This window comes from Danio rerio, chromosome 24 (assembly GCF_052040795.2).
Source record: "Danio rerio strain M-AB ecotype USA chromosome 24, GRCz13ab, whole genome shotgun sequence".
NCBI classification, from domain to species: Eukaryota; Metazoa; Chordata; class Actinopteri; order Cypriniformes; family Danionidae; genus Danio; species Danio rerio.
In genome coordinates this window covers 38560001-38587633 of record NC_141044.1, presented here as the reverse complement: position 1 = coordinate 38587633, position 27633 = coordinate 38560001, and the positions used below count along the sequence as shown (strand labels likewise).

Sequence of the window (27633 nt, the reverse complement as noted above, 5' to 3'; positions counted from 1 at the left end):
TCTTTCTATCTGTTGTTTTTCTATCTGTTTGTCTTTCTATTTGTTTTTATATCCGTCTGTCCATCCATCCATCCATCCAACCATCCGTCTCTATCTATTTGTCTTTCTATGTTTTTATATCAATCCATCCTTCCATCTGTTTGTCGTTGGATCTGTTTGTCTTTATATCTGTTTTTCTTTCTTTTTCAACCATCCATCCATCCATCCATCTGTTTGTCTTTCTATCTGTTTGTGTTTCTATCTGTCTTTCTGTCTGTTTGTCTTTCAATCTGTCATCTTTTTATCAGTTTGTCTTTCTATCTGTTTTTATATCCATCTGTCCATCCGTCTACCCATTCGTCCATCCGTCTCCAATCATTTGTCTTTCTATCCCTTTTTATTTCCATCCAACCTTTCATCTATCCATCTGTTTGTCTTTTTATCTGTTTTTATATCTGTCCGTCCATCCATCCTTCCATCCATCCATTTGTTGCATCCAAGCCATATTATGACTGCATCCATCTGTCTTTCTATCCGTTTGTCTGTCCGTTTTCATATCCATCCATCCATCCATCCATCCATCCATCTTTCTATCCGTCTGTCTTTCTCTTTTTATCCTCCCATCCATCCATCTGTTTGTCTTTCTATCTGTTTTATATGCATTTGTCCGTCCATCATAATAATACAATGTATTTCTACACACAGCTATATATTATACATTTTTATTATTAATGGTAGTAATAATTATAATTAATAGCAATGCGAGTTGTGCTAGAATCTGTGCATGGATATTCCCATGCAGATGTTAGATTTGTTTGTCTATTGTTGTTATTTCTTATTTATTTGAAGAAAGCCTGAACCCTGAGCTTGACCAATAAAAATAACAACAGTAATTGTTGTTTTACCAAGTACTAATAGCAAGTTTAGTAACTCACAAAGCAGTGATTTCTGAATTAGTAGCTAAAAGGCCAGTGTTGTATGTGGGAAGCGTGATGTAGGAGTTAAATGTGGATTCAGTGTTCATTGGCAGATCTTAATAAGAGCGATTCAGAGCTTTTTTTCCAGAGGCCAGAGGTTGATATTAACGCAGTGCTGGATCGGCAGACGCTCACAAAGTGTTTGCAAGGCCTGTTGGGAATTACGAGATGTGCAAGAGGAGAGTATTAATGGCAGGTCACCGAGTTCTTGTTTTCTAGTGTTTCACCTTTGCTCTTCTCACTTCTTTTCCTCTCTAGTGTTCATTGGAAACATGAATTTGAGTAATGATCTTGTCTTACGAGGTACTGGTTCATAGATCTTCAGCGTTTGGCTTGTTTTGGTGGCCCTCAGCCATCTCTAATGAGGATTTGGTTCCAGCTTAAAATTGTGGACACTTATAATCCAGCATGGCATGATTTGTTTTGGTGTGTGTGTGAGTAATGTGAAAAAAATTTGGCCTGCAAGATACTGGGAAAATATGGGATATTGCTATTGATTATTGTGATAGTGATTTTTCTGATTAGAGCTGCAGAATATATCGTTTCTGCATTGATATCGCAATGTGCGCATCATCACTTGGATGATGCGACGGCAGCCACAGGACAACGGCGCCAGTGCGCTCACCACACACCAGCTATTGGTGGAGTGAAGTGACAGTGATAGAGCCAATTCGGTGGATGGTGATGTTTGGGAGGCCATGATCATAAGGGCCGATAGAGGGACTTTGGCCAGGACACATAATAGTGGGATCTGTCGGACGTAGCACAGTGCTTATTCAGTGAAGGCACAGCTAAACAGATGTGTTTTCAGTCTTGATTTGAACGTGCCTAATGTTGGAGCACATCTGATCATTTCTGGAAGCCGATTCCAGCAGCGAGGGGCGTAGTAGCTGAAAGCTGATCGCCAAAACGAGCGCACTTCTTTATTGAAGAATAAGGTCAATAAACTATTTCAGTGTGGTGATGTTGGACTATGAACATTTCCTGCTTGTTATCAAACTATTTCATAACTCACAAGAGGAAATTCAATCATAACTTCATGTTAAAACAGCTCTCATAACTATATTATTGTTATTATTATTATTTTTTAAAGATTTATTTAGGGTATTTTTGCCTTTATTGAGTTGATAGGACAGAAATTAGACAGGAAACGAAGTGGGGGAGAGAGAGGGAGTTGTCCTTGAGCTGGGATTCAAACTCGGAATGCCCTGAAGTGCTACTGCACCATATGTCAGCGCACTAACCGCTATTGCGCCGACAACCCATATAACATTATTTATCAATATTCCCGGAAGCTGCAGAAATTAAAAATGTAAAACAGGAAATACATTTAGACCATTGTTTTTGTTTACACACCTCAAATCGTCTATATTGTGCAGCTCTAGAAAAAAATACAGGCTGTCATATTTTTGTAACACCTGTTTAGTTTGTAAATTCACTTGTTGACAGCCTGAAGACATCAATCAGATCCTGTGATTTGTAAACCAAGTACTTGTTTTGATGTTCAACTCATTGACCTTTGAAAATACTGACCACCCAGAGTGTTTACTTTGCTGTTCATAATCATAATAGTATGTCAATGTTATTGATTTCATACAGCTGACAGCAGCTTCTCTAGGATTGTCATTCACATTTGACTTTGCACATTTAATGTTTATTATTTAGTCATACTTTGAGATATAAGGACACACTTTTTAGAAGGCAGATTTTGACCTAGAGGTCACAGGTCTTCAGTTAGCACTAACTATCAAGCTTGTATGGCGCAGGTTTGAATCTTACATGTATGCACTGACTTCTTGTCTTCCCTCTCTTTAGAACTTATATTATGACTTGTATTGTGTCAATAAAGAGTGGAAATTAATCTCAGAATGCATGCCATTCTTTCATGCATGTGATGTACCTCATATGGTCTTTTTATTTTTTTTGAAAGGTTAATAATATTTTCATGTTGATCAATAACATGTTGATGTTGAATTGAATAGAACCTTTTCAGTTAACACAATACATTTTTAATAGTTTAGCATTTTAATGTATTGTTTTCTTATTATTTTCCAAAGTAACATTTCAGTTTGCACTTATTTAATTTTAGGTTTATTTTTTTTTATTGCTGTATTTTGTTTATTTTTTAAACTTTATTTAAATGAATAGACTTTTAAAAAATGGCTTCATAATTGTTTTTAATGTAATTTTTAAATGTTTATTCTTTAACTTGTGTTATTTCAGTGAAATATTTATTTGCATTGCTATTGATTTCATTTAATATTTGGTTTTAATTAGTCGTTTATTGCATTTTAGCCCTTTTTTAGTAATTTTTATGTTTTTTTTCCGTTAAATTAATTTATTTCTGTTTTCAGTCACTTATTTTACAGGTTATTTTTTTATTATTTGCCAAAGCAGCATTATTTAAGTTTCAATTTTTAAAATTAATTTAAGCTTGGTTTTTTAAATACATTTTCATCATTGTTAGCAATAATTTTTGTTTAATTTAATTAGTTTTTATTAAATATTTGTTTTTTTAATTTTGTGTTATATATATATTTTTTAATTAATTTATTCTCATTTTTAATATAGTTAGTATTTCAACTTATGTGTCTCAGCCACATTTAAGTTTTATCTTTATTTTAGTTAATAATTTTTAATAAGGTAATTAATTTTTTTTTCATTTAAGCTTTAATTAATATACAAATGTTTACATATTGTTTTAATTAAATTTTATTACACATTTAGCCATTTTAATTCTTGAACTTGTGTTATTTCAGTTAAATTTTCATTTGCATTCTTGGTTTTCGTCAAATATATGTATCCTCTTGCATCTAAGCTTATTTTAAATAGTTTTTTCATACATTTTTCCTTATATTAGTTCATTTTGGTTTCAGTCACTTTAATATGTTTTACAACTTATTGTATATTATTTGTAATTAAATATAATTATTGTAATTTTGTAATTATAATAGGTATTTTGTTTCATTTAGGCTTTATTTAAAGGAATATTGTGTAAAAATATAGATTTTCAGGATAATGAAGCCTTAATTTGTCGCGTATACTTTTACATGTAGCGAAAATGGACCCCCGACCATACACAAGGGAAGAGGGAGGCGAAAAATTAAAAAACCCTTCCAGACTGTCATTGAATTAGAGCAGTGTGAGATCAGGAAGGGAAACAGCCTCAGCAACCAAGCACATAATTGTTCAACATTGTTTGCAATAATTTTGGTTTCATTTAATTAGTTTTCATCAAATATTTGTCTTTTATTTTGTTTTTGCTTTTTAAAAAGATTTTAAATGTTGTTTTACTTTAATGTATTCCTTTTACAGTAAGTCTTTTTTTCATTTGAACTTATTATTTGCCAAAGCAACATTTAAATTGGCACTTTTGCTTAATTTTTGTCAAATAAAATAATTGAAATACTTCATAAACAATTAACATTTTTAATAAGGTAATTTTTTAAAACTTTATTTTAATTAATAGACATTGTTTTTTATTATAATAATTTTTATTACACATTTAACTATTTTGACACTTCAACTTATGTTACTTCAACCCATGTTCCCATTAGCATTCTTATTGGTTTCATTTAACACTTAGTTTTCATTAAATGTGTGTCTTTTATTGCATATAAGCTTAATTTACTTTAATACTTTTAGTTAACAATAGCACAGTTGTTGACAAAAGCATCTAACAGATGACCAAACGTCAAACTCTCCTCTCCTTTTTTTTAGTCACCAGCTGAGATTTCTGACTACTCCTCTTATGACGGTAATGATGAAGATCCAAATGAAAGCAGAGCTGAATCCTCTCTTGCGGCAGACACCAGCAAACAGTCAGTCAGCGAGTGGATCCGCTCCGCTCAGGCCATCCTCCAGACGCCTCAAAAGCAAACCACCAAGACCATCAAAACCCCAGAGGACTCCAGCAAAAAGAGGAGGAGGTTCGAAAGGTATGATCTATTGCACTTGGATCTTCACTTTGGTGCAACCCTGTGCAAGATGAACTCGATTTATGAGTTCAGGCTCTGGCTTTATGATTAGGATTTATCACCTTAACGGATGGTAATCCTTTCACACTGTTATTTATTCTTTTCTTTCTCTCTCTCTTTCTCTCTGTTTGACGTCAAGTTCACAACCCGAAATTTCATATCAAAGTAAACAGACTGAATACAAAAGAGCTCAAAGTCTAGCTCAAGCAGTTTAATAGTACGTTCACACCCTTACCGTAAAAAAGCTTGGTTTTTGATTGGCTATCGGGGAGTGGCTTTCTTTGCACATTTGTGTGTGAGTGAGTGTGTCACCTTGTTTAATTTAGGACTATTTCCTCCTATGCGCACAAGAAACAGCATCAAGGCCCTTTGTCTGATATTACTCAGCTGAATGAAAATTTCATATCATGATTATACTGACCAAAATGATCCCGGTTATCTTGTTAAAATTACCTGAAATTGTTGAAGAATATATGTCACACAGTCTTATCCCATCAAGATTTGTATCTGAAAAACAAACTAAGCTTTGTAGTTTTAGGCGATTTTGTGAAAAATAAAGTGAAAATGCATCCCTGCATTTTGTTTGTTAGCTTATGTCTGTATAATTTAATGTATAGTTTGTTTTTGTAGTGTTTTTATAGTTAGTTCAAGTATTGTTTGTTAAACCTGCACTTGAAAAACAATTCACAGGGATCCATTTTTATGTTATTTTCATAATTGCATGAAGCTACTTTATAAAAGCCAAAAAGTGAAAGAAATGTGCGATTTGACTATTTTTCTGAGTAATATAGTGCTTTGATTTGCGAAGTCAAGCTTTAGCTCCTTATTTAAAATGATGTGCAGCACTCACTTTATATAAAAGGGTACAACATACTTTTATTTTTCAATGCATGTCTCTATTTAAACAGAACCGCTTTATTAAACACGTTTATTCAGTAAAATAAGAGTTTGGTCACCTAATAGGAAAGATCGTACTTTTAAATTTAAACAAGCTATTTTAAAAAATTACAAATGACAAAATTTCAACACAATTTCGCTCTCAAAAAATGACTTTTCAAGCTACTTATTTAAAATGAGTTGAAGCAACACAATTCTTGAGACTTTTGAGTCAACTTAATTGTTTTATGTTCAATCCACTTAAATTTATCAAAACAATTTGAAGTTTACTTGCGACAACGTAAAGAAATTGTGTGTAACCCAGGTTTTTTTTTACAGTGTATTTTTGTTTTTCTTGATTTTTATTCTTGATGTTTATTAAACCTTTATTCAACCAGGCTCTCTGAAGGGTCTTAAAAAGTTCAACCTTTTAGTAAATTTCAAGAATAAAATTTTTGGATGGATAGATGGAGGGATGGATGTGTATGGATGGATGGAGGGGTGGATGGATGATAGATATAGATGTATCGTTATAGATGGATGGGTGGATAGATATAGATGGATGGATGAATTGATAGATGGATGAAGATAGATGGATGGATGGGTAGATAGATATATGTATGGATGGATAGATGGAGGGATGGATGTGTATGGATGGATGTGTATGGATGGGTGGATATATATGGATGGATAGATGAATTAATAGATGGATCGATGGAGATAGATAGATAGATAGATAGATAGATAGATAGATAGATAGATAGATAGATAGATAGATAGATAGATAGATAGATAAGTGAATAGATATATGGATGGATATATATGGATAGATGAATGGATGGATGGGTGGATGGATGGATGGATGGATGGTAGATAAATGGATGGATGGAAGGGTAGATAGATGTATAGATAGGTAGATAGATAGATAGATAGATAGATAGATAGATAGATAGATAGATAGATAGATAGATAGATAGATAGATAGATAGATTGATAGATTGATAGATTGATATATGGATGGATGGATATATATGGATAGATGAATGGATGGATGGATGGATGGATGGATGATGGATGGATGGTAGATAAATGGATGGATGGAAGGGTAGATAGATGTATAGATAGATAGATAGATAGATAGATAGATAGATAGATAGATAGATAGATAGATAGATAGATAGATAGATAGATAGATAGATAGATAGATAGATAGATAGATAGACGGACGGACGGACGGACGGGTAGGTAGGTAGGTAGGTAGGTAGGTGATAGATAGATAGATAGATAGATAGATAGACAGACAGACAGACAGACAGACAGACAGACAGACAGACAGACAGACAGACAGATAGATAGATAGATAGATAGATAGATAGATAGATAGATAGATAGATAGATGGATGGATGGATGGATGGATGGATGGATGGATGGATGGATGGATGGATAGATAGATGTAGATGGATGAATAGACAGAATGATAGATAGACAGAAAGAGAGGAAGATAGATAGATAGATAGATAGATAGATAGATAGATAGATAGATAGATAGATAGATAGATAGATAGATAGATAGATAGATAGATAGATAGATAGATAGATAGATAGACGGACGGACGGACGGACGGACGGACGGACGGACGGACGGGTAGGTAGGTAGGTAGGTAGGTAGGTGATAGATAGATAGATAGATAGATAGATAGATAGACAGACAGACAGACAGACAGACAGACAGACAGACAGATAGACAGATAGATAGATAGATAGATAGATAGATAGATAGATAGATAGATAGATAGATAGATAGATAGATAGATAGAAAGATAGATGGATGGATGGATGGATGGATGGATGGATGGATGGATGGATGGATGGATAGATAGATAGATGTAGATGGATGAATAGACAGAATGATAGATAGACAGAAAGAGAGGAAGATAGATAGATAGATAGATAGATAGATAGATAGATAGATAGATAGATAGATAATCAATTACAGTGTTAATGATAATGAAAATGGTATTGCTAACCATCAGAAATGTACAGTGGATTACCTTGAAACTGATAATCATGACAACAACACTACTCAGGGAACATCAGAGATGGAGTCCTGCCCCTGACATGTTACTGTAAATGAGTCGGCTTTTATGAATGGGAGAGTTTGTGTGGAGTTTGTTCCCTCACGGGGGAGCTGTGCCTCTTTTTAGCTCCTGATAGTCCACAGATCCTCCTGCTGACCCTCAGTCCTTTCTGCAGGCAAACGCTGAATCAGTCGCCTCTGCATATTTTAATCTGACCTTTTCATTTTTTTATTCTTTTATGTGATTTCAGCACACGTAAAGATAATAAGATAATATAGTGCATAAAAAGCTGCTACTCACTTGTATAACGTGCACTAGTATGAACAAAGTAAACCTAAATTAAATAAATAAAAGTTAACCACAAGCAGAATGGAGCTTTTATGCTAAAGAGATGTATGCAGGACCATATGTGGAGTGAATGTACTGTAGATTTGATTGATTGAATGATTCATTTTAAGGAACTGATTCTCTCTGTGGTTGATTCTAATAGATTCAGAGTGGCTGGTTGTTAATTGTCTGTTAATTGTCATTCTCTGTGAAGGAATTTGATTTATTTATTATTGATTTTATATGATTTATTTGTATGGTCTGGAATCTAATTGTTCCTTTAATCGCTTTTTTTTTTATGTGCAGACGAATCCCTTGTATTTATTCGGTTGGATTTATTATAATGCTCTATACAACTGATTCCCTATGATTGATTCAATCAGGATCAATTCCTAAAGAACTATCAGTGTAAATGATTAAATTAGATTCATTCTTTGACTGTTTTTATGCGATTGATTCAGCTGGTTTGATTCCTGGACTTCACTTGATTATTTGTATTTGATTCATTAGAATCTTTTAATAGAATAGATTCCGTAAGATTGATTCTTGTTGATCATCATTGATTTTATGTGGTTTTATATATGTAAATGAATCATTCTGTATAATTGATTACATATTTTAAGTGCAAACAACTGAATTTACAAGTTTAGACTGATTCATTGTGTTTTTAATCAATGTATTTAATTCTGTGTGAGTTGTGACTGTATCGTTGATTTGAAGTGATTCAATTTATATATTTGATTCAAAGTCATGTTGTTCTTTATAAATATATGAATTTTTTTAAGTTGACAATCGCCTTTATAATTTACATTCTGAGTCAGTGATTCTAGTTGATTCAGTCAGATTTAATCCTTTATGAAAGTCATGTTTATTTTTGATTTTTTGATTTTACATGATTGATTTCTTAGGATTGAATACATGTTTACATTTTTAAGTAGTTATATATTACAAAGCTAGATTTTAATCTTTGTTTCTGTCTGACAATTCAAGGTGCTCTGAATCGTCTGCTTTGCTTGTAAAAGATTCATTTGGTCTTATTAATTCTGTGAGGTTGATTTTACTCAGCTTGATTTTATGTATTGATGCCAAGTGATTGATTTTATATAAATGAGTCTCGAGAATGAAATAATTCTGAAAGATTCAATCTCTCATTCAGGGTGCTTTGAATCTTCTGCTTTGGTTCTAAATTATTTGTTTTTACTTATTGGTCCTGTGGGGTTGATTTTACAAAGCTTGAGTTTATGTTTTGATGTCAAGTGATTTGATTTTTTATATAAAAAAGTCTCTAGGATGAATCAATTCTGAAAGATTCAATCACTCATTCAGGGTGCTTTGAATCTTCTGCTTTGACTCTAATTGATTCATTCGGTCTAATTGATTCTGCAGGGTTGATTTTACAAAGTTTGAATTTGTGTTTTGATGCCAAGTGATTGGTTTTATACAAATGAGTCTCTTGGATGAATCAATTCTGACAGATTAATCTCTCATTCAGGGTGCTTTGATTCTTCTGCTTTGATTCTGAATGGTTCGTTTTTTCTTATTGAATCTGTAGAGTTGGTTTTACACAGCTTGAATTCATGTTTTGATGCAAAGTGATTTGATTTTATACAAATGAGTCTCTAGGATGAATCAATTGTGAAAGATTCAATCTTTCATTCAGAGTGCTTTGAATCTTCTGATTTGATTCTAAATGATTCATTCGATCTTATTGATTCTGTAAGTTTGGTTTTATGCAGCTTGACTTTATGATTTAATGCCAAGTGATTGATTTTAAATAATCGGTTCTCTTGGATGAATTAATTTTGAAAGATTCAATTTCTCATTCAGGGTGTTTTGAATATTCTGCTTTGATTCTAAATGATTCATTCTGTCTTATTGATTCTGTGGGGTTGATTTTTACTCAGTTTGAATTCATGTTTTGATGCCAAGTGACTGATTTTATGTAAAGAGTCTCGAGGATTGATTTATTGTGAAAGATTAAATCTTTTGTTCAGGTAGCATTGAATCTTCTGCTTTGATTAATTGTGAAAGTTCCAATCACTCATCCACGGGGCTTTGAATCTTCTGCTTTCATTCTAAATGATTCGTTCTTTCTTTTTGATTCTGCGCAGAATAAATAATAAATAAGACAGAATGAATCGTTTAAAATCAAAGCAGAAGATTCAGACACAATTAATGAGAGATTGAATCTTTCGGATTTGATTCATTCTAGAGACTTATTTGTATAAAATCAAATCACTTGGCATTAAAACATGAATTCAAGCTCTATAAAATCAAGTGATTTCATTTTATACAAATGAATCTCTAAAATGAATCAATTCTGAAAGATTCAATCTCTCATTTAGGGTGCTTTGAATCTTCTGCTTTGATTCTAAATGATTCATTCTGTCTTATTGATTCTCTGAGGTTGATTTTACACAACTTGAATTCATGTTTTGATGCCAAGTGATTAATTTTATATAAATAAAATTAATAAATTAATCTCTAGGATTAATTTATTGTGAAAGATTCAATCAATTGAATCTGTCAGGATGAATCTTTGTAACTATATGATTGTTTTGTAATCTGATTTCATGTAATCTCTCCATAGAGGGGGTCTTGCTGAAAGACTGAACCGACTCCACAGCAGACAGAGATCCGCCATCAGCTTCTGGAGACATCAGTGCAACTCCACCACATCAGCTGGTAAGCAGTCTCAATTACAATGTTCATGCTAAATCTCGAATAAATCTTGATTGTCAGAGAACAAAGCATTAGCGGTCATTTCTCTGTTGCTGGCCGCTAATCGCAGTATCAACAATAATAAAATTCACAATTAAAACCAGCTCAAGTCTGTTCACTTATCTAAACGCTGCCAGTGTCAATGCTAGCCAGGAAAATATTCAACCGCCAACCCACAGTTTTCATATTTCCATAATTGCTTGTCATGCTCGGCTGAAACGTGTTGAATATTCCAGCGATGAGATCTGGCAGTGTACAGTTGGAGGAGTAGGAGGCTGTAAAACACGTACAGCACACCTACCATTGTGATTCAGGTGACAATACCACTTAATTGTGTTTCAGCCAAAGCGACAGGAAAACCACAGACGCAAACACACTGCAGACAAAGTCACACACCTTATGTTTCATTTTCCATGGTATAACGGATTTCTTTACATACTGTGAACAGCTAGGGGTCTTCGATTGCTTGTGTTGGAGGTTTAAAGAAGTTAATGTTACAGTTTACAGTGGAAATTCAAGAGAAAATGTGTTAATTGTTTGGGGAAATTAAATGTGTGTGATGCCCTGCCAGTGTAAAGTTGTTACTGTTAGCTAAATCTAAAGGTTCTTTATTTAAATAGGCATTAACTGAAATAAATTAAATATATCCAGTTGAAGTCAGAATTATTTGCCCCCTTTGAACTTTTTGTTCTTTTTTCTTTTGTTAATTCTGGTTGATTCAGTCCGGTTCATTCTCTGTAAAGGAATTCGATTTATTTATTATTGATTTTATATGATTGATTTGTATGGTCTGGAATCTAATTGTTTTGAATAAAACTCATCGCTTCTTTTTGAGTATGTGCAGACGAATCCCTTTTATTTATTCGGTTATTTTATTTATTATTATTTATTTATTTATTTCCCAAATGATGTTCAACAAAGGACATTTTCACAGTATGTCTGATAATATTTTTTCTTCTGGAGAAAGTCTTATTTGTTCTATTTTGGCTAGAAGAAAAGCAGTTTTAAATTTAAGAACCATTTTAAGGTCAATATTATTAGCCCCTTTAAGCTATATTTTTTCGATAGTCTACAGAACAGACTATCGCTATACAATTACTTGTCTAATTACCCTAATCTGCCTAGTTAACCTAATTAACCTAGTTGAGCCCTTAAATATCTTTTTAAGCTGTAAAGTGTCTTGAAAAATATCTAGTAAAATATTATTTACTGTCATCATTCATTCATTAATTCATTTTCTTGTCGGCTTAGTCCCTTTATTAATCTGGGGTCGCCACAGCGGATTGAACCGCCAACTTATCCAGCAAGTTTTTACGCAGCGGATGCCCTTCCAGCCGCAACCCATCTCTGGGAAACATCCACACATTCACACACACACTACGGACAATTTAGCCTACCCAATTCACCTGTGCCGCATGTCTTTGGACTGTGGGGGAAACCGGAGTATCCGGAGGAAACCCACGCGAACGCAGGGAGAACATGCAAACTCCTCACAGAAACGCCAACTGAGCCGAGGATCGAACCAGCGACCTTCTTGCTGTGAGGCGAACGTGCTACCCACTGCGCCACTGCGTCGCCCTACTGTCATCATGGCAAAGATAAAAAAAAATCTGTTATTAGAAATGAGTTATTAAAACTACTGTGTTTAGAAATGTGTTGAATAAATCTGCTCCATGTTAAACAAAAAAAATAAACGGGGCTAATAATTCTGACTTCAACTGAATTTATTTATATTTAATATTTATATTTATTTATTTTAGCTGCTAGCTAAAATTTACGGAACATAATTACTAAAACAGATAATTTTTTTAATTGCATCTTTTAATTAGCATTTTTAATATTAGCATCAAAACACATAACAACAAAGCAACAGACAATGGCTATTTTAAGAATGCTAAAGAGAAACAAAAAAAGAAATATATATATATATATATATATATATATATATATATATATATATATATATATAAGAAAGAAAAATATATTATATTATAATAGCAAAAAATCTAATAATATATTTGTTAATATAATCAAATATTAGATTAACAGGGTTCATATGGTCATGGAAAACAGATATCTGTATACTCGAAAATAGGTTTGTTGTCTTCCTTTCTGTCCTTGGCCAATCACACACTTTCAAATTGTTAGTGCAGTGTAAGCATTATCCAAATAAATTTCACATAGAAATAAATATAAATATAAAATATAAATACACATTTCAGTTAGGAGCGCATGCTTTCAGAGCTCTCAGGACTGAATGAACGAAATACACTGTTTTCCACCAAGGCAACGCGGGGTGCTGAAATATAATTGGCTAAACTGGCATTGGGCGGGTTAAAAGAACTAAAACAAAGACAGGCGTTTCAGCACGTAACGCACATTTTCAAAGCAGAATATCTGACTTGAGCATTGTTTTCCAGATAAACAAGAATGTTCACTTAGCATGTTTCTTAAATATCTGCAAACATATTATGGTATTATTATGCTTTAGAAGAGTCAAAAACGTACATACAGCACCTTTAAATGTTGTCTCAAATTATTAGTCATCCAGAAATCTTTTATTCAAATGGAAATATTTTTCACAGTCATGTGAAAAAGTTTAGACACCCCACTGAATGTCATCATTTAAGGATGTGCTCCAGATGCTAAATGGATCATTGCAACATCTTCATTTATTTATTTATTAATTATTATTATTATTATTATTATTATTATTGTTGTTGTTGTTGTTATTATTATTTGTTCTAATGGTTTGTTAAGATGCAAAATTTTATTTTATTTAGCTTTTTTATATATGACAATACAGACCAGCAGCCTAAAATAAAGCCTACCCATGTGATATATTGAAACAAATAAACCAATAAATAAATAAATACGCCAAATTTTTTTTATGTTCTCATACATAAAATTCTATAGTGTGTCCTAAATTTGACTTCAGTAATTTGGTAATATTCTAGTCTTGCATGTCTAGTTCTAGTCTAGCAATGTTAGCTAAGACTAAATATAATTTGAGTTGCTTAGTCATGCACTTTTTTAAGTGCTTCTTCACGTTTACAGTGGAAAAGTGATCTAGGATGACTGCAGTTTACGGACAGCTCTGCAGCTGGCATACTTCCTTAAATTCCACAGCCTGAAGATTGCTGAGGAATGCATCTCCCACACACATCTTGCTTGGTGCAAGATTAAAAATGATTTCCATGGCTAATAAATCCCATTTCAGTGTGTGCATTTAATAACTTGCACCTTTCCTATTCTTAGTTATGCGCAGCTGTTTTTGGCACTGTTTCCTTTAAAAAAAAAACTTGAACAACAGCCAGTGTTTCTTGTATTTTTGTTTTGCATTGCATTGCATGGAGTAAACATAGCCTGTTCTTCTTGCTGCTTTAATTTTTTTGTGCACAAAAACTTTCCATTACACATCCTTTAGGAATACTTCTCTTGAGTCTTGGCTGTGCTCGCCCATGATTTCAGCTGAGTCAATTGTGTTCATGTGTGCTATGAAAGCCAGCTATTCCTTGAACAGTCAGCATGGGAATATATCCCATCAGAGAGCTGGGTTTTATTTCATTTCCTCAGAACTGACAGAAATGAAAAAGTTGGGAGTGATCCAGCATGAGTTTTCACTGCATAACCCAAAATATCCTGCCGCTGTTATTCATTTACTGGGCCTGTATCGTATGTGTGCTGTTTCGCAAATCCTCATATCTTTAAGAAGAAACCATCTTGAGGTGATGGCTTTAAAAGAATGTAAAGTTTACTATACAGGCTAATTGTACATGCTGTTAGATTGCGTCATACTGTGTGTAGTAAACCAAACTTCAAATATTATGATTTAATTCGATGTGCAACACTGCTTTTTATTTATTCTTCCAAAAATTGTCCATTTAATCTGACATTCTGCATTACTAATTCTGTTTTATGGCTGGATTTTGCAATTCCATTCTGGCCCAATCTATTTTTATAATTTTTGCATTGACTTAACATGTAAATCACTCGCGCTTGACGCGCGTGCTGCGTCTAGTGTTAACGCAGCATAAAGCTACAAACGTTGTAGCTACTTGTTTTTTTTTTTTTTTTTTACAATGGAAAGCTAATAAATAATGTATTTGCTAAATTTGTGTAAGTTGTACAGAGCACGCTTATTAGAAATGGAGTACATATCATCGTAGTAACAAGACACACACGCATTCATTGCTGTACATAACAGTTTATTTTGAAAGGTAAGAATCCTCAGAACGAAAACCCATTGAACACATTTAGTCCACCAAAACAGTAGTGTTGAATTATGAATAGTTTTTCAATTGTTTATGTTATCGTTTCTTCTAGAGACCTGTTGTTTGCATTATTTACTGTTACATGCAGGCGAAAACTGCGTCTTTGTACAGGGTTTCCGCGGGGTCTTAAAAAGTCTAAAATTTTTTAATCGAAATTTAAGGCCTTAAAAAGTCTTATTCGCTGTTCTAGGTCTTAAATATTTTTGCACAGGTCTTATTTTTGCGATGTCCATGTAACGCCTAATCTAATGCTCATTAAAATTCTTTTTTGTTGTTGTGCTAGGTTTTCGGGGTGTTGTAGTTCATTTCACTAGTCCAATTGTCTTACTACAAAAAAAAACTACAAAACTACAAAAAAGGTCAACATGCAATAGCCAATCTCAGTGCGTGCAGCGAATGTGATGTCATCAATGTGTTTGCGGAGGTTCGCTGTGGTTGCGCACCACATGATTTCGGCTGGCGGAGTATGGCAATAATTTACTGACAAATGTTGTAAGCGCAGAAAGTCTGGAGCGCATTCATGTAATACTATAGTGCGAATATCTTTGCTCACACGCTGGTTTCCTCTGTTCGTGGACAAAAATTCTTGCATGCACTCAAAACACTGGCAGCTCACGTGTAAATGGTCTGCTCTAGCTCCGTCGATGCGGACTAGTATTAAGAATAGTGAACTGATAAAATGAAATACAGTGTAGTTTTACTACAGTAAAGTGTGGTGATGTGTAGTATAATATAACCTATATTGTAAAAAAAAATTTGTTTATGTTGCAATTATTGTGTTACCATAGAAACTATAGTATTACCACAGCAGATTAATTGAAGTAATTTACTGTACTTTACAAAACACCGTACAGCAGTTTCACTGTAGTAAAAAGCAAGTCAATGTTATAGCTGACAGTGTTACAAATCAAATGAGACCACAAATTGAATAAAAAGTCAAAGTTATAGTTATTAAAATCTAAACAAAGCAGTCGAGTGTTTTGATGATCTGCATATGCTATCTGTGAGCCGATTGATTTTAGCCAGTAACTTACTTTCTTGTTTGACTGATGGAGAATTTAGCCAATGGGTGCATGATCTTTCCAAATAAATCATTGAATGATCGACTCAGAAAATTGTAGTCTATCTAAAATTAGGGCTTACATTGTAACGCTATATCATTTTATACCTGTAAGCTGACAGGCCTGGAGTCCTGACGCTGAGGATTGTGGGAGTTCGGGAGGAGTGTGGCATGCAGGCCACTTTGTGTGAGCGACTGCCGGAGGGAGAAACCTGTGTGGCTCTTTTTAACAAGGATACGGCCATCCAGATACAGCCTGTGCCTGGAGACATCGTCCACATATATCCACCATGGTAAGTGTCTATATTGTATTGTATTACAGTTTCTGTATTACAGCTGATGGTATTTGGTCCTGTTTTTCATGCCCATCTTGGGATTTTTAGATTGTAAAACAACAGCACAGTTTTGGACCAATTAAAATTACTGTAAAATCACATATAATAATAATATTTTTTTTTCAAATATAAGTAAAACAAAACATATTGTGCAAACATTGGACTTTTCCCCCTCAAAAGCAAAGACAAAGAAAAAAACATAGAGAAATAAAATAAGCATAATTAATTAATTAATTAATAAAATAATTAAAAACACATGTATATACAAATATACATACATATATGTACATATATATATACATGCACATATACCTAAAGCATTTATCAAAGAAATGTTAGGTATATACACCAGAAAAGGTCCCCAGATTTTTTCAAAAGTCCTTAGTCCATATAATCATTTTTAATAAAAAATACAATACCTTTATAGTCTAAAGTGTACGTTGGACTAAAGCTTTTGAAATAAAAAAAGTACTTTATATTTTGAGTAGGGGTGCAATGATTATAGATTTTGTTTGTATGACTATAGTGTGAGGAATAATCACAGTTTCATGGTTGTCACGATTATTATGCTTTTAGTTATTTGTAAAACTAATAGTTTAGAAAATCTTTTGAAACTCCTTATATATTTAAATGTTATTTATTGCTGCTCAGTGACCAAATAATACAGCACAAAATATAAGAGTCCATTTCTCTAAGGCAGTGGTTCTCAAACTGTGGTACGTGTACCGCTAGTGGTATGCAGGCTTCCTTCTAATGGTACGCGGAGGAATGAAATGTGTCATGTCCATGCTATACACATTTTAAAATTGATCAAAAAAGATGTATATAATATGCCACATATGACATTTAGCCTATATTTCTGAGGTAATCTGCAATGTTTTTTAACTTTGCAGAGTTGTAGCTGCTTTACTGGGCCTACTACACTACTGTATTTCAATACTGCTCATTTTGGTGGTACCAATATATATATATATATATATATATAATTTATTATGAATAAATAAAGTAAGAATACATTTAAAAATTTGTATTTCTCTAATGTAAATCTAAGCATTATATTAGCTATTAGCTATTTATTTTCTTTTAAAACTGAACAAATGTATTTAAAGACCGCTAAACCACTATTTATATAATATTACAAAATTGTTTGGTTTTTCATTTTGTATTTTTTTTCTGTTTGGAGAAGAAATGTGTATATTCTATAACAAATATGAAGCTGATTGATCAGTTTTTGTCACGTGATTCGTGGTTTGCTTGTGGCATTCTTTCAACTAGGTGTGACTGGAAAGCATGAGAATGGTGCGCCGTGTGCACGTCGTTCGTAATATGCACGGAAATAGTTATTTAAAATAACAAACTCACACGCACAAAAGACGTGATATGTGAACGGCCTCAGCCATAGTTAATCCAGCATGCGTCTGTATTAGCCTCGGTGTATAAGCTCATAACTTGCACACCATTGTTGTAAATTTGTTTGGTTGCAGCGGTTTGTTCCATGACGAATTAAAGCACGATTAAAATTTCTGAAAATTAAAAATTCTGTTTAAAATTTTCACAATTTAAAAAAAACAATTTTATTGAATAGTTAATATGAATAAAAACAAATCAATGAACTAATCAATTAACACATAAGTAAAAAAAATAAGATTAATAAAATAAAAAAAAGAGATGGAGAAAAAAAACGAAACAAGATACCATCCATGAGTACTAATATTTGCAGGTCTACAATTACTAATATTGGTGAGTAAATATTTAGAAAGTTAAACAGTCACAACTTCTGGAAAAGCACACGGAAAAATAATAGATATTTCCCAGACATGCAGTATTTCCTTGTATATCTCCAACAGCACAGTCCTAAAATGAAGACATTCATTCATTCATTTTCCTTTGGCTCAGTCCCTTTAATCATCAAGGGTCTCCACAACAGAATGAACTGCCAACTTATCTAGTAAATGTTTTACAAACCCTTCAAGCTGCAACCCAGTACTAAGAAACACCCATACACTCTCATTCACCCTCATACATTATGGCCAATTTAGTTTATTTAATTCACCTACAGCGCATGTGTTTGTACTGTTGGGACACGCCAACATGGGGAGAACATGCAAACTCCACACTGAAATGCCCACTGACCCAGTCGGGACTGGAACCAGTGACCTTCTTTCTGTGAGGTGACAGTGCTAACCACTGAGTCGCTCCTGACTGTAAGAGGATTCTCTTAAATAAATCTGCATTTGAATCCTCATTTTTGTGAAATGTTTAGTTTTTTTTTTGTTTTCACAACTTCTTTTTTAATTAATTTTTACGATTTGTTTTGCCTCCTGGTGAGTTTTGTCATCACTTTCATCATAATCTGGATGCCTCGTATTACATACTGCTGACGCATGTCTCCCTGTATCTCCTGCGCTGGTTTTGCGATGAATCACGGCGCTGGTTGGCAGAAACAGTCTTGCGGTGTGTTTTTGCACTCAGCTGATAAGAGCTGGAGGCCTGTAGGGCTGGAGGTGAGCGGCACGGACCAGCCTTACTCCTATGGAGCCAGATCAGTCTCAAAAATAATGCATTTACAAAATAAAACTCCATATATGAAAAGCACAAATCACTTTTATAAAGTCCAATTTGTACATTCAAAACACATTTCATAAAAACAACAAACAATTCATAAATTTGCAAGTAAAAGTCTGAAATATTTTGCGTTTTGAATGTATGAACTGGATTTGTGTATTTTTGAGTCGCGTTTTGAATGTATGAATTGGATTTGTGTATTTTAAAATCGTGTTTTGGGTTTTCAAATTGGATTTGCGTATATATGAATCGTGTTTTTAATTTACCAACTGGATTTGTGTAGTCATGAATCGCGTTTGGCATTTAGGAATTGAATTTGGTTATTTTTGAATCCTTTTTTGAATTTACAAACTGGATTTGTGTGTTGGTGAGTTGTGTTTTGAATTTAAGAACTGTTTTTGTGTATTTTTAAATCATGTTTTGAATTTACGAACTGGATTTGTGTATTTTTGAATCGTGTTTTGAATTTACGAACTGTATTTGTTTGTTTTTGAATCGTGTTTTTAATTTACAAACTGGATTTATATATTTTTTTAATCGTATTTTGAAATTCCAAATTTGATTTGTAAATTTTTTGAGTTGTGTTTTGAATTTATGAACTGGATTTGTTTATTTTTTAATCGTGTTTTGAATTTACGAACTGGATTTGTGTATTTTTGAATTGTGTTTTAAATTTACGAACTGGATTTGTGTATTTTTGAATAGCGTTTTGAATTTACGAACTGGATTTGTGTATTTTTGAATCGTGTTTTGAATTTACGAACTGGATTTGTGTATTTATGAATCGTGTTTTGAATTTACGAACTGGATTTGTGTATTTTTGAATTGTGTTTTGAATTTACGAACTGAATTTGTGTATTTTTAAATCGTGTTTTGAATTTACGAACTGGATTTGTGTATTTATGAATCGTGTTTTGAATTTACGAACTGAATTTGTGTATTTTTAAATCGTGTTTTGAATTTACGAACTGGATTTGTGTATTTATGAATCGTGTTTTGAATTTACGAACTGGATTTGTGTATTTTTAAATCGTGTTTAGTATTATGAACTGTATTTGTTTGTTTTTGAATCGTGTTTTTAATTTACAAACTGGATTTATGTATTTTTTTAATCGTATTTTAAAAATTACAAATTTGATTTGTAAATTTTTGAGTTGTGTTTTGAATTTATGAATTGGATTTGTATATATTTGAGTCACATTTGAAATTTACGAACTGGATTTGTGTATTTTTAAATCGTGTTTTGAATTTACGAACCAGATTTGTGTATTTTTGAATCGTGTTTTGAATTTACGAACTAGATTTGTGTATTTTTTTAATCGTGTTTTGAATTTACCAACTGGATTTGTTTAGTTTTGAATCGTGTTTTGAATTTAGGAATTGCATTTGTGTATTCACGAATTGTGTTTTTTAAATGTGAATGGTGTTGTGGATCTATGAATTATATTTTGTAAATGTATTAATTTTTTTAGACTAATCTGGCTCCATACTCTCCATCTGTGTGGGAGGAACACAAATCTGTCCGTCCAAACACGCCGGAAGCCAGGGCTTCTCCCCCATATCGCCCCCTTGTAGCGTAACTCCCACGTCATTCCTCTGCTCCAGGGAATGGCCTGCATGCCTCTTCCTGGCAGCTCTGAGCTCATTTCCAGCAAACCGGGAAAAAACATTGCTGGATCCTTTTTCTTCCCTCGCCTCTTTTTTTTTTCTTTTTCGAGGAGCGTTAGGCAGCAGATCACAATAACTGTGACAGAGGCCAGAGAGCTGAATAGAAAACACATGCGGCACAGTGTGTTGCTGGCACTGTTTCTCCTCTTGTCTCATTTTTTTCTCTGTTTTTTTCTCTCTCCCCCTGCCGAGTGTTTGCTTTAAGGCCAGGCATATTTGACCCTGGAAAGTCCAAGAGTTCAGTTTACTCTGGAAAGTCCATTGAATTGTCTCTGGTTTAGATTCAAACACATGATCACTTTACGGGTGATCAGATATGCTTAAAAACGTGTGATTTGTTGTAAATGTGGAATTTTCTTTTTTTTTCGAAATATGTGAAGGTGTGAGCCACTTCTGAAGTGTTTAGATTATTTTTACTCACTTTTTTGAGGTCTGTTAAAGTCATGCAGTGTAACGCAGTAATTGCAGATTCAAAAATTGACTTCCTTTCAGCTGCCAGGTGGAATTTTAATTGACTTGGCCACACCGCACAGGAAGTCAGATTGGAATTATATGATTCAGAGTACTTTAAAAAGCTAAAAGCGTTTATAAGAAATGACGTGCTCTTTATTTCCATAACAGTGTGTAGTTTTCATTTAAAAACAAGGCTGCAGTGCAATTGACATTGTTGTGTAAAAGGTAATTTGCATTACTGGGAATGGCAAAAAGCATTTCTCTGAAGTATTTCATACTTCATCTTATTCAGAAAATCAACAGGCCACAGTGGTCAAAGTGAAGTTAATTTATAAACTAATTTCGAAAGGATCACGTGCTTATAATTGCTTGTGGCTGGTCCTGCATTATCCAATTTATGATTCACCAATCAGACAATTCCTAAGCCACTATAAATACCCTAAGCTCCATATAACAGCCACTCTGTTTTGAAGAATCCCCCCTTCCATCCCTACTCTTCCTTCTTTCCTAGATGGGTGGCACAGTGCCCCAGTGGTTAGCATTGTTGCCTCACAGCACGAATGTCACTGGTTCTAGTTCTTACCAAGCCATTTGACGTTTCTGTTTACATGTTCTCCTTGTGCTCAATGTGTTTCCTCTGGTTTCCTCCCACTGTCCAAAAACAGTCAGATCAGTGAATAGATTACTGTTTGCAGTAATCACTGATCCTAGATACTTGAACTTACATTAAACATTAGTTTATATTTTAATCAGTTAATATACATATTGAAGTCAGAATTATTAGATCTCCTGTAATTTTTTCTCCCATTTTTTTTAATGGAAAGATTTTTTTTACACATTTCTAGTTTCACATTTCAAAATAGTTTTAATAACATATTAGCACATATTATTTTACTAGATATTATTCACGATACTAGTATTTAGCTTAAAGTGACATTTAAAGGCTTAACTAAGATAATTAGGTTAACTAGGCAGGTTAGGGTAATTAGGCAAGTATTGTATGATGATAATTTGTTCTGCAGACAATGGAGAAAAATATATAGCTTAAGGGGGCTAAAGATATTGACCTTAAAATGGTTTTAGAAAGTTAAAAACTGCTTTTATTCTAGCTGAAATAAACCAAATAAGACTTGACCGAACAAATACTGTAAAAAAAAAAGTCCAAACAGAATTTGGGAACTATTTAAAAATAACAACAATTCACAGGAGGCCTCATAATTTTGACTCAAACTGTGAAGGTAATATTTGAGAAAAATAACAGGCTAATAATTTTGCCCATGTCAGTTTATCATTTTTCCCATTTTTTATATTCCAAATGTCAGCATTCCAGAGTGGTTTGGTTCACCATGTACCAAGCTGGCGGTTTTGGCGGATTCACAATGTGCTTCACAAACACACACTCTGTTCCTTCACGCTTTACTTCAGCTCTGAAGGAAATGCCAGTCATTGCTCGCTGTGATCACACCTGTGCCGCACCCTCACCTGTTCATGCCTTCTGACGTCAGCAAGCGCAATCCTGTTTGCTCTCACACTTCCTGTTCACAACTGCCGGAAATGCATTCATACGTGTAACATGATCGCAATGTGACACATCTCTGTTAAGACTCCGTTTCCTGTGCAAACTGATGATTACTGAGATTACATAGATAACGCATTATATTCATTGTTGACTGTCATTTCTGAAATGAAAGGATATACAGGTGAAGTCAGAATTGACAGTCGTCCTGTTAAATCTAGTTTCTTTTATATGTTTTCCCCAATTTTTAGTACCATTTAAAGGCTTAACTAGGGTAATTAGGCAAGCCATTGTATAAATGTATTCTGTAGCTAATTGAAAAAAAAAGTTGCTTAAGGAGGTTGAAAATATCGAACCTTAACACAGTTAAAAAAAAAATAATAAAAACTGCTTTTATTCTTATTTAATCTGTAAATATTACATGATAAATACTTGAAAAATAATAAATATTGGGCTTATAATTTTGCTCCAGCTGCATGTTTTACTTCAATCAAATAGTTTATATTAACATATATTAACAAAGTTGTGTTTATAATACCATAATTGCATGATTATTTTTTTTATCAATTATTTGACTGTAATGATTTATCTACAGTGTATTATGTAGAGACTGAACATTTGTTTTATATTAGACGTATTATTTTAGTGTCTACATCGAATTGAATGTACAAAATTAATTTATTTATAGAGAAATTAAAATATATATATGCATATGATACAAATTATATTTAAGTTTAAATATCAATGCACCAAATTTGTTTTGCATAGTTTTGTTTCTGTCTGTGTGTATCATATATACAGAGTAAACATATACAGACAGACTGTCTAGACAAGCATTTATAGAACAAGAATTTATCCAAATAAATGATTTCATTAATTAAATAGTTAGCATTAAAGCAAGCACCTTTCTTGCATTTAATATCTAAAAATAAATAGGCATTTTCTCAAATATAGCCATGTATATGTGTATTTTTGAATGCATGATAAATATACACAGTACACACATATATTATGTCAAAGCAAACATTAGTGCTGGGCAAAAATAAATCAGATTCATCAGGGGTCGCCACACCATAATGAATAATAAACTGCCAACTTATCCAGTATATATGTCTTGTTGTCAATCCCTGTTGTAAGATTGTAAGAGCAACAAATAACTTGATAACAAATATCTTGATCATTTGGAAAAGTGGCTAAAGGTCAATTTTTCAGATGAATCCTCTGTTGAACTGCATCTCAATCATCACAAATACAGCAGAAGACCTACTGGAGCCCGCATGGACCCCAGATTCTCATATCAGTCAAGTTTGGTGAAGGACAAATCATGGTTTGGGGTAACATTCAGTACAGGGACATGCAACAGATCTGCAGAGTGGATGGCAACATCAACAGCCTGAGGTGTCAAGACATTTGTGCTGCCCATTACATTACAAACCACAGGAGAGGGCAAATTCTACAGCAGGATAGCGCTCCTTCTCATACTTCAGCCTCCACATCAAAGCTCCTGAACGCAAGAAGGTCAAGGTGCTCCAGGATTGGCCAGCCCAGTCACCAGAAATGAACATTATTGAGCATGTCTGGGATAAGATGAAAGAGGAGGTATTGAAGATGAAGCTAAAGATTCTTTATGAACTCTGGGAGTCCTACAGGAACGCTTTCTTTGCCATTCCAGATGACTTTATTGATAAGTGATTTGAGTCATTGCAGAGATGTATGGGTGCAGTCCTCCGCTTAATCATATTTTATTTTGGTAAAATAAGCATAATCTAGAGGCCTTTGCCTTTCATATGAGCCACTTCTAATGCCAAATGATCAACTAGAAGTCAAGTTATTATTTGCTGTTCCTAAAACTTGCATAGGCTGCAGGACTTTTGTCAGGTAGTGTATATATGGAGTCAGAAAAGACTCAAAAGTAATTCACGCAAAAGACACGATGTACACATGCGTAGCCAAATTCACGTGCATGAAATATTCATTTATATTCACAAAAAAATTTCACGTGCACAAAATAAAAATGCATTTTCATAAAATACGTTTCACAAATGCAAAACACCATTTGCAAATGTATAAGGGTTTACAAAAAGTTTTGAATGTTTTAAACTTGCGAGTTCATCCTGAATGAGAATGTGCAAATACTCTTTCACGTACGACTCCCCCTGGATACGTGTGTGTGTGTGTATTTTTGAGACTTTCCTGCCAGAGTCAGGGCAACTCAGATGAGAGCTGTAGTCGATGACACCAACTCTGCGCTCCATTTGTGCAGACTGTTCCTCTCCAGCATGGCGAACGGAGAAAGCAACAGTCGCAGTCGCACTTTTTTTTCATTTATTTATTTATTTGACCATAGCCTCACTCTTTTTATCCATTATTTTGCTGCAGCTCCGCTCTTCTTATTTATTGTCTCGCAGCCCCATGAGCAAAATGTAGTCTACAGGGTAATGATGAGGATTAAGTATCATTCCGGCCACACGAGCATAGCAGTGCCATTGTGGTCCGGTGGTCAGCACGTTGCGTTACGACGCTCTTCGTCCCGTGTTCGAAAGTTTTGAAAGTTTTAAACATTCAAAACTTTTTGTACACTCTTATACATTTGCAAATGGTGTTTTGCATTTGTGTAAAACATATTTTATGAAAATGTATTTTTATTTTGTGCACGTGAAATTTTTTGTGAATATAAATAAATATTTTACGCACATGAATTTGGTTTTATGCACGTGAATTCGGCTACGCATGTGTACATCGTGTTTTTTGCGTGAATTATTATTATGACTTATCTGATTTCATATGTATATGCCAAAAAAAAATTATTATCAAGAGATTTAATACTTTTTTCTGGATGATTTTTTTTAATATGCAAGTTTTGACAAAAATCCAAACAATTACCACCATTTCTAGTTTTTTAAAAATATTTTAATTGTACAATTTTTTTGTTTTTGGACCTGTCATTTCTTTGATTGTCAAAGCCTGGAATTTTTCTACTTCATTCTTCATGGCTTGACAGTGTATTTAAAAAAAAGAAGAAGAAGAAGAGAGTGTGTTGTTTGCAGCAGCTATAGGGCGGAGAGCAGACCTCCACCTCTCCTGTGTAAACTTGCCTGTTCTGCCCCCGGGCTGATCTGCTGCTCTACTGCTGGCTGGAGTTCATCAAGTTCAGTCCCAGGCCTGAAGTCTCTGCTGCTGGCACCTGTTCAACCCCTCTGACGCTCCGAACGCTGACGTACATCTTACGTCTCATGACATGAGCTCTGCAGGCCTCGGCTTGCACTGCACTGGAGGCCTCCGCTTATTCAAGACATGTTTATTTGCAGCAGATCTGTGACAAATTACCCTGCAGCGAGATTAATCAGGATATTTGTAACCTAGTTCTGAAGGCTTGTGAATTGTGTGCTTTCATGCATCTGCAACGACGTGTTTAGTGCGTGTGCTTTCCAACATGCAGATGGTTTTACTGAAGTGTATACTGTATGCGTGTGTATTTATATATCTTTGCTGGAATGTGTGTACATGTGCTTTATATCAGTAAGTGGTTGTAAACGCTTTACTGTACATGCTTCAGTGACTCAGACTTGGAAGTGGAGAGCTTTACAGTTATAATAATGAAACTGATTAAAGTTTCATTATTTAATGTACCGCATGGCTGCATGTTTAATCGAAATAAAACCAAAATCATGATGTATTTGCGATGCGTTTAGTCAAGGAAATGCATGTAGCATGTTTTAGAGTGAACACCAACGCTGTTGTTTGCACATACTGTAAATAGACTGAGATTCACATTTATTTGCTCTGAAAATATCTATTTTTAATCATTTAAATATATAAACCGGCCACTTTATTAGGTACACCTTACTAGTACTTGGTTGGACCCCCTTTTGCCTTCAGAAATGGCTTAATGTTTCATGGCATACATTCAACAAGACACTGGAAATATTCCTCAGAGATTTTGCTCTATATTGGCATGATAGCATCACACAGTTGCTGCAGATTTGTCGGCTGCACATCCATGATGCCAATCTCCTGTTCCAGGCCATTTGAGTGCAGTGATCGAAATCGAAATCGAGACACCAATTTTGGTGTGCCTGTGTGAATTGTAGCCTCAGCTTCCTGTTCTTAGCTGACAGGAGCGGCACCCGGTGTGGTCTTCTGCTGTTGTAGCACATCTACCTCAAGGTTGAACGTGTTGTGTGTTCAGAGATGCTCTTCTGCTGACCTCGGTTGTAACGAGTGCTTATTTGAGCTACTGTTGCCTTTCTATCAGCTGGAACCAGTCTGGCCATTCTCCTCTGATCTCTGGCATCAACAAGTCATTTGCGCCCACAGAACTGGCGCTCACTGGATATTTTCTTTTTTTCAGACCATTCTCTGTAAACTCTGGAGATGGATGGGCGTGAAAACCCCAGTAAATCAGCAGTTTCTGAAATATTCAGACCAGCCCGTCTGACACCAACAACCATGCCACGTTCAAAGTCACTTAAATCACCTTTTTTCCTCATTTTGATGCTCGGTTTGAACTTCAGCAGATCGTCTTGACCATGTCTAAATGCCTAACTGCATTGAGTTGCTGCAATGTGATTGGCAAATAAGAAATTTGCATTAACGAGCAGTTGGACAGGTGTATCTAATAAAGTGGCCGGTAAGTGTATATAATTTATTATTATTTTTTTCAGCTAAGTCCCTTTATTAATCTGGGGTCACCACAGCGGAACGAACCGCCAACTTATCCAGCACAGGTTGCACGCTGCGGATGCCCTTCAAGTTGCAACCCATCACTGGGAAACACCCATACACACTCATTCACACATGTTCACCACATAAAATTTAGTTTAAAC

The 27633-nt window shown here is 34.1% G+C and overlaps 1 protein-coding gene across 5 annotated transcripts in view; it reads left to right on the top strand.

Moving 5' to 3' along the window:
- Positions 1-27633, top strand: part of spidr (scaffold protein involved in DNA repair) — a 122815-nt gene that overhangs the window by 16741 nt on the left and 78441 nt on the right. For all 5 annotated transcript variants that reach the window (XR_015525304.1, XR_015525305.1, XM_087310091.1 and 2 more), the window contains 3 exons: positions 4677-4894; positions 10806-10900; positions 16386-16563. Coding sequence is in view for 3 of the 5 variants with exons in the window: in XM_087310091.1 (XP_087166217.1) it covers positions 4677-4894; positions 10806-10900; positions 16386-16563 (491 nt within the window). In the remaining 2 variants the exon portion in view is untranslated. The remainder of the gene's footprint in view (positions 1-4676; positions 4895-10805; positions 10901-16385; positions 16564-27633) is intronic.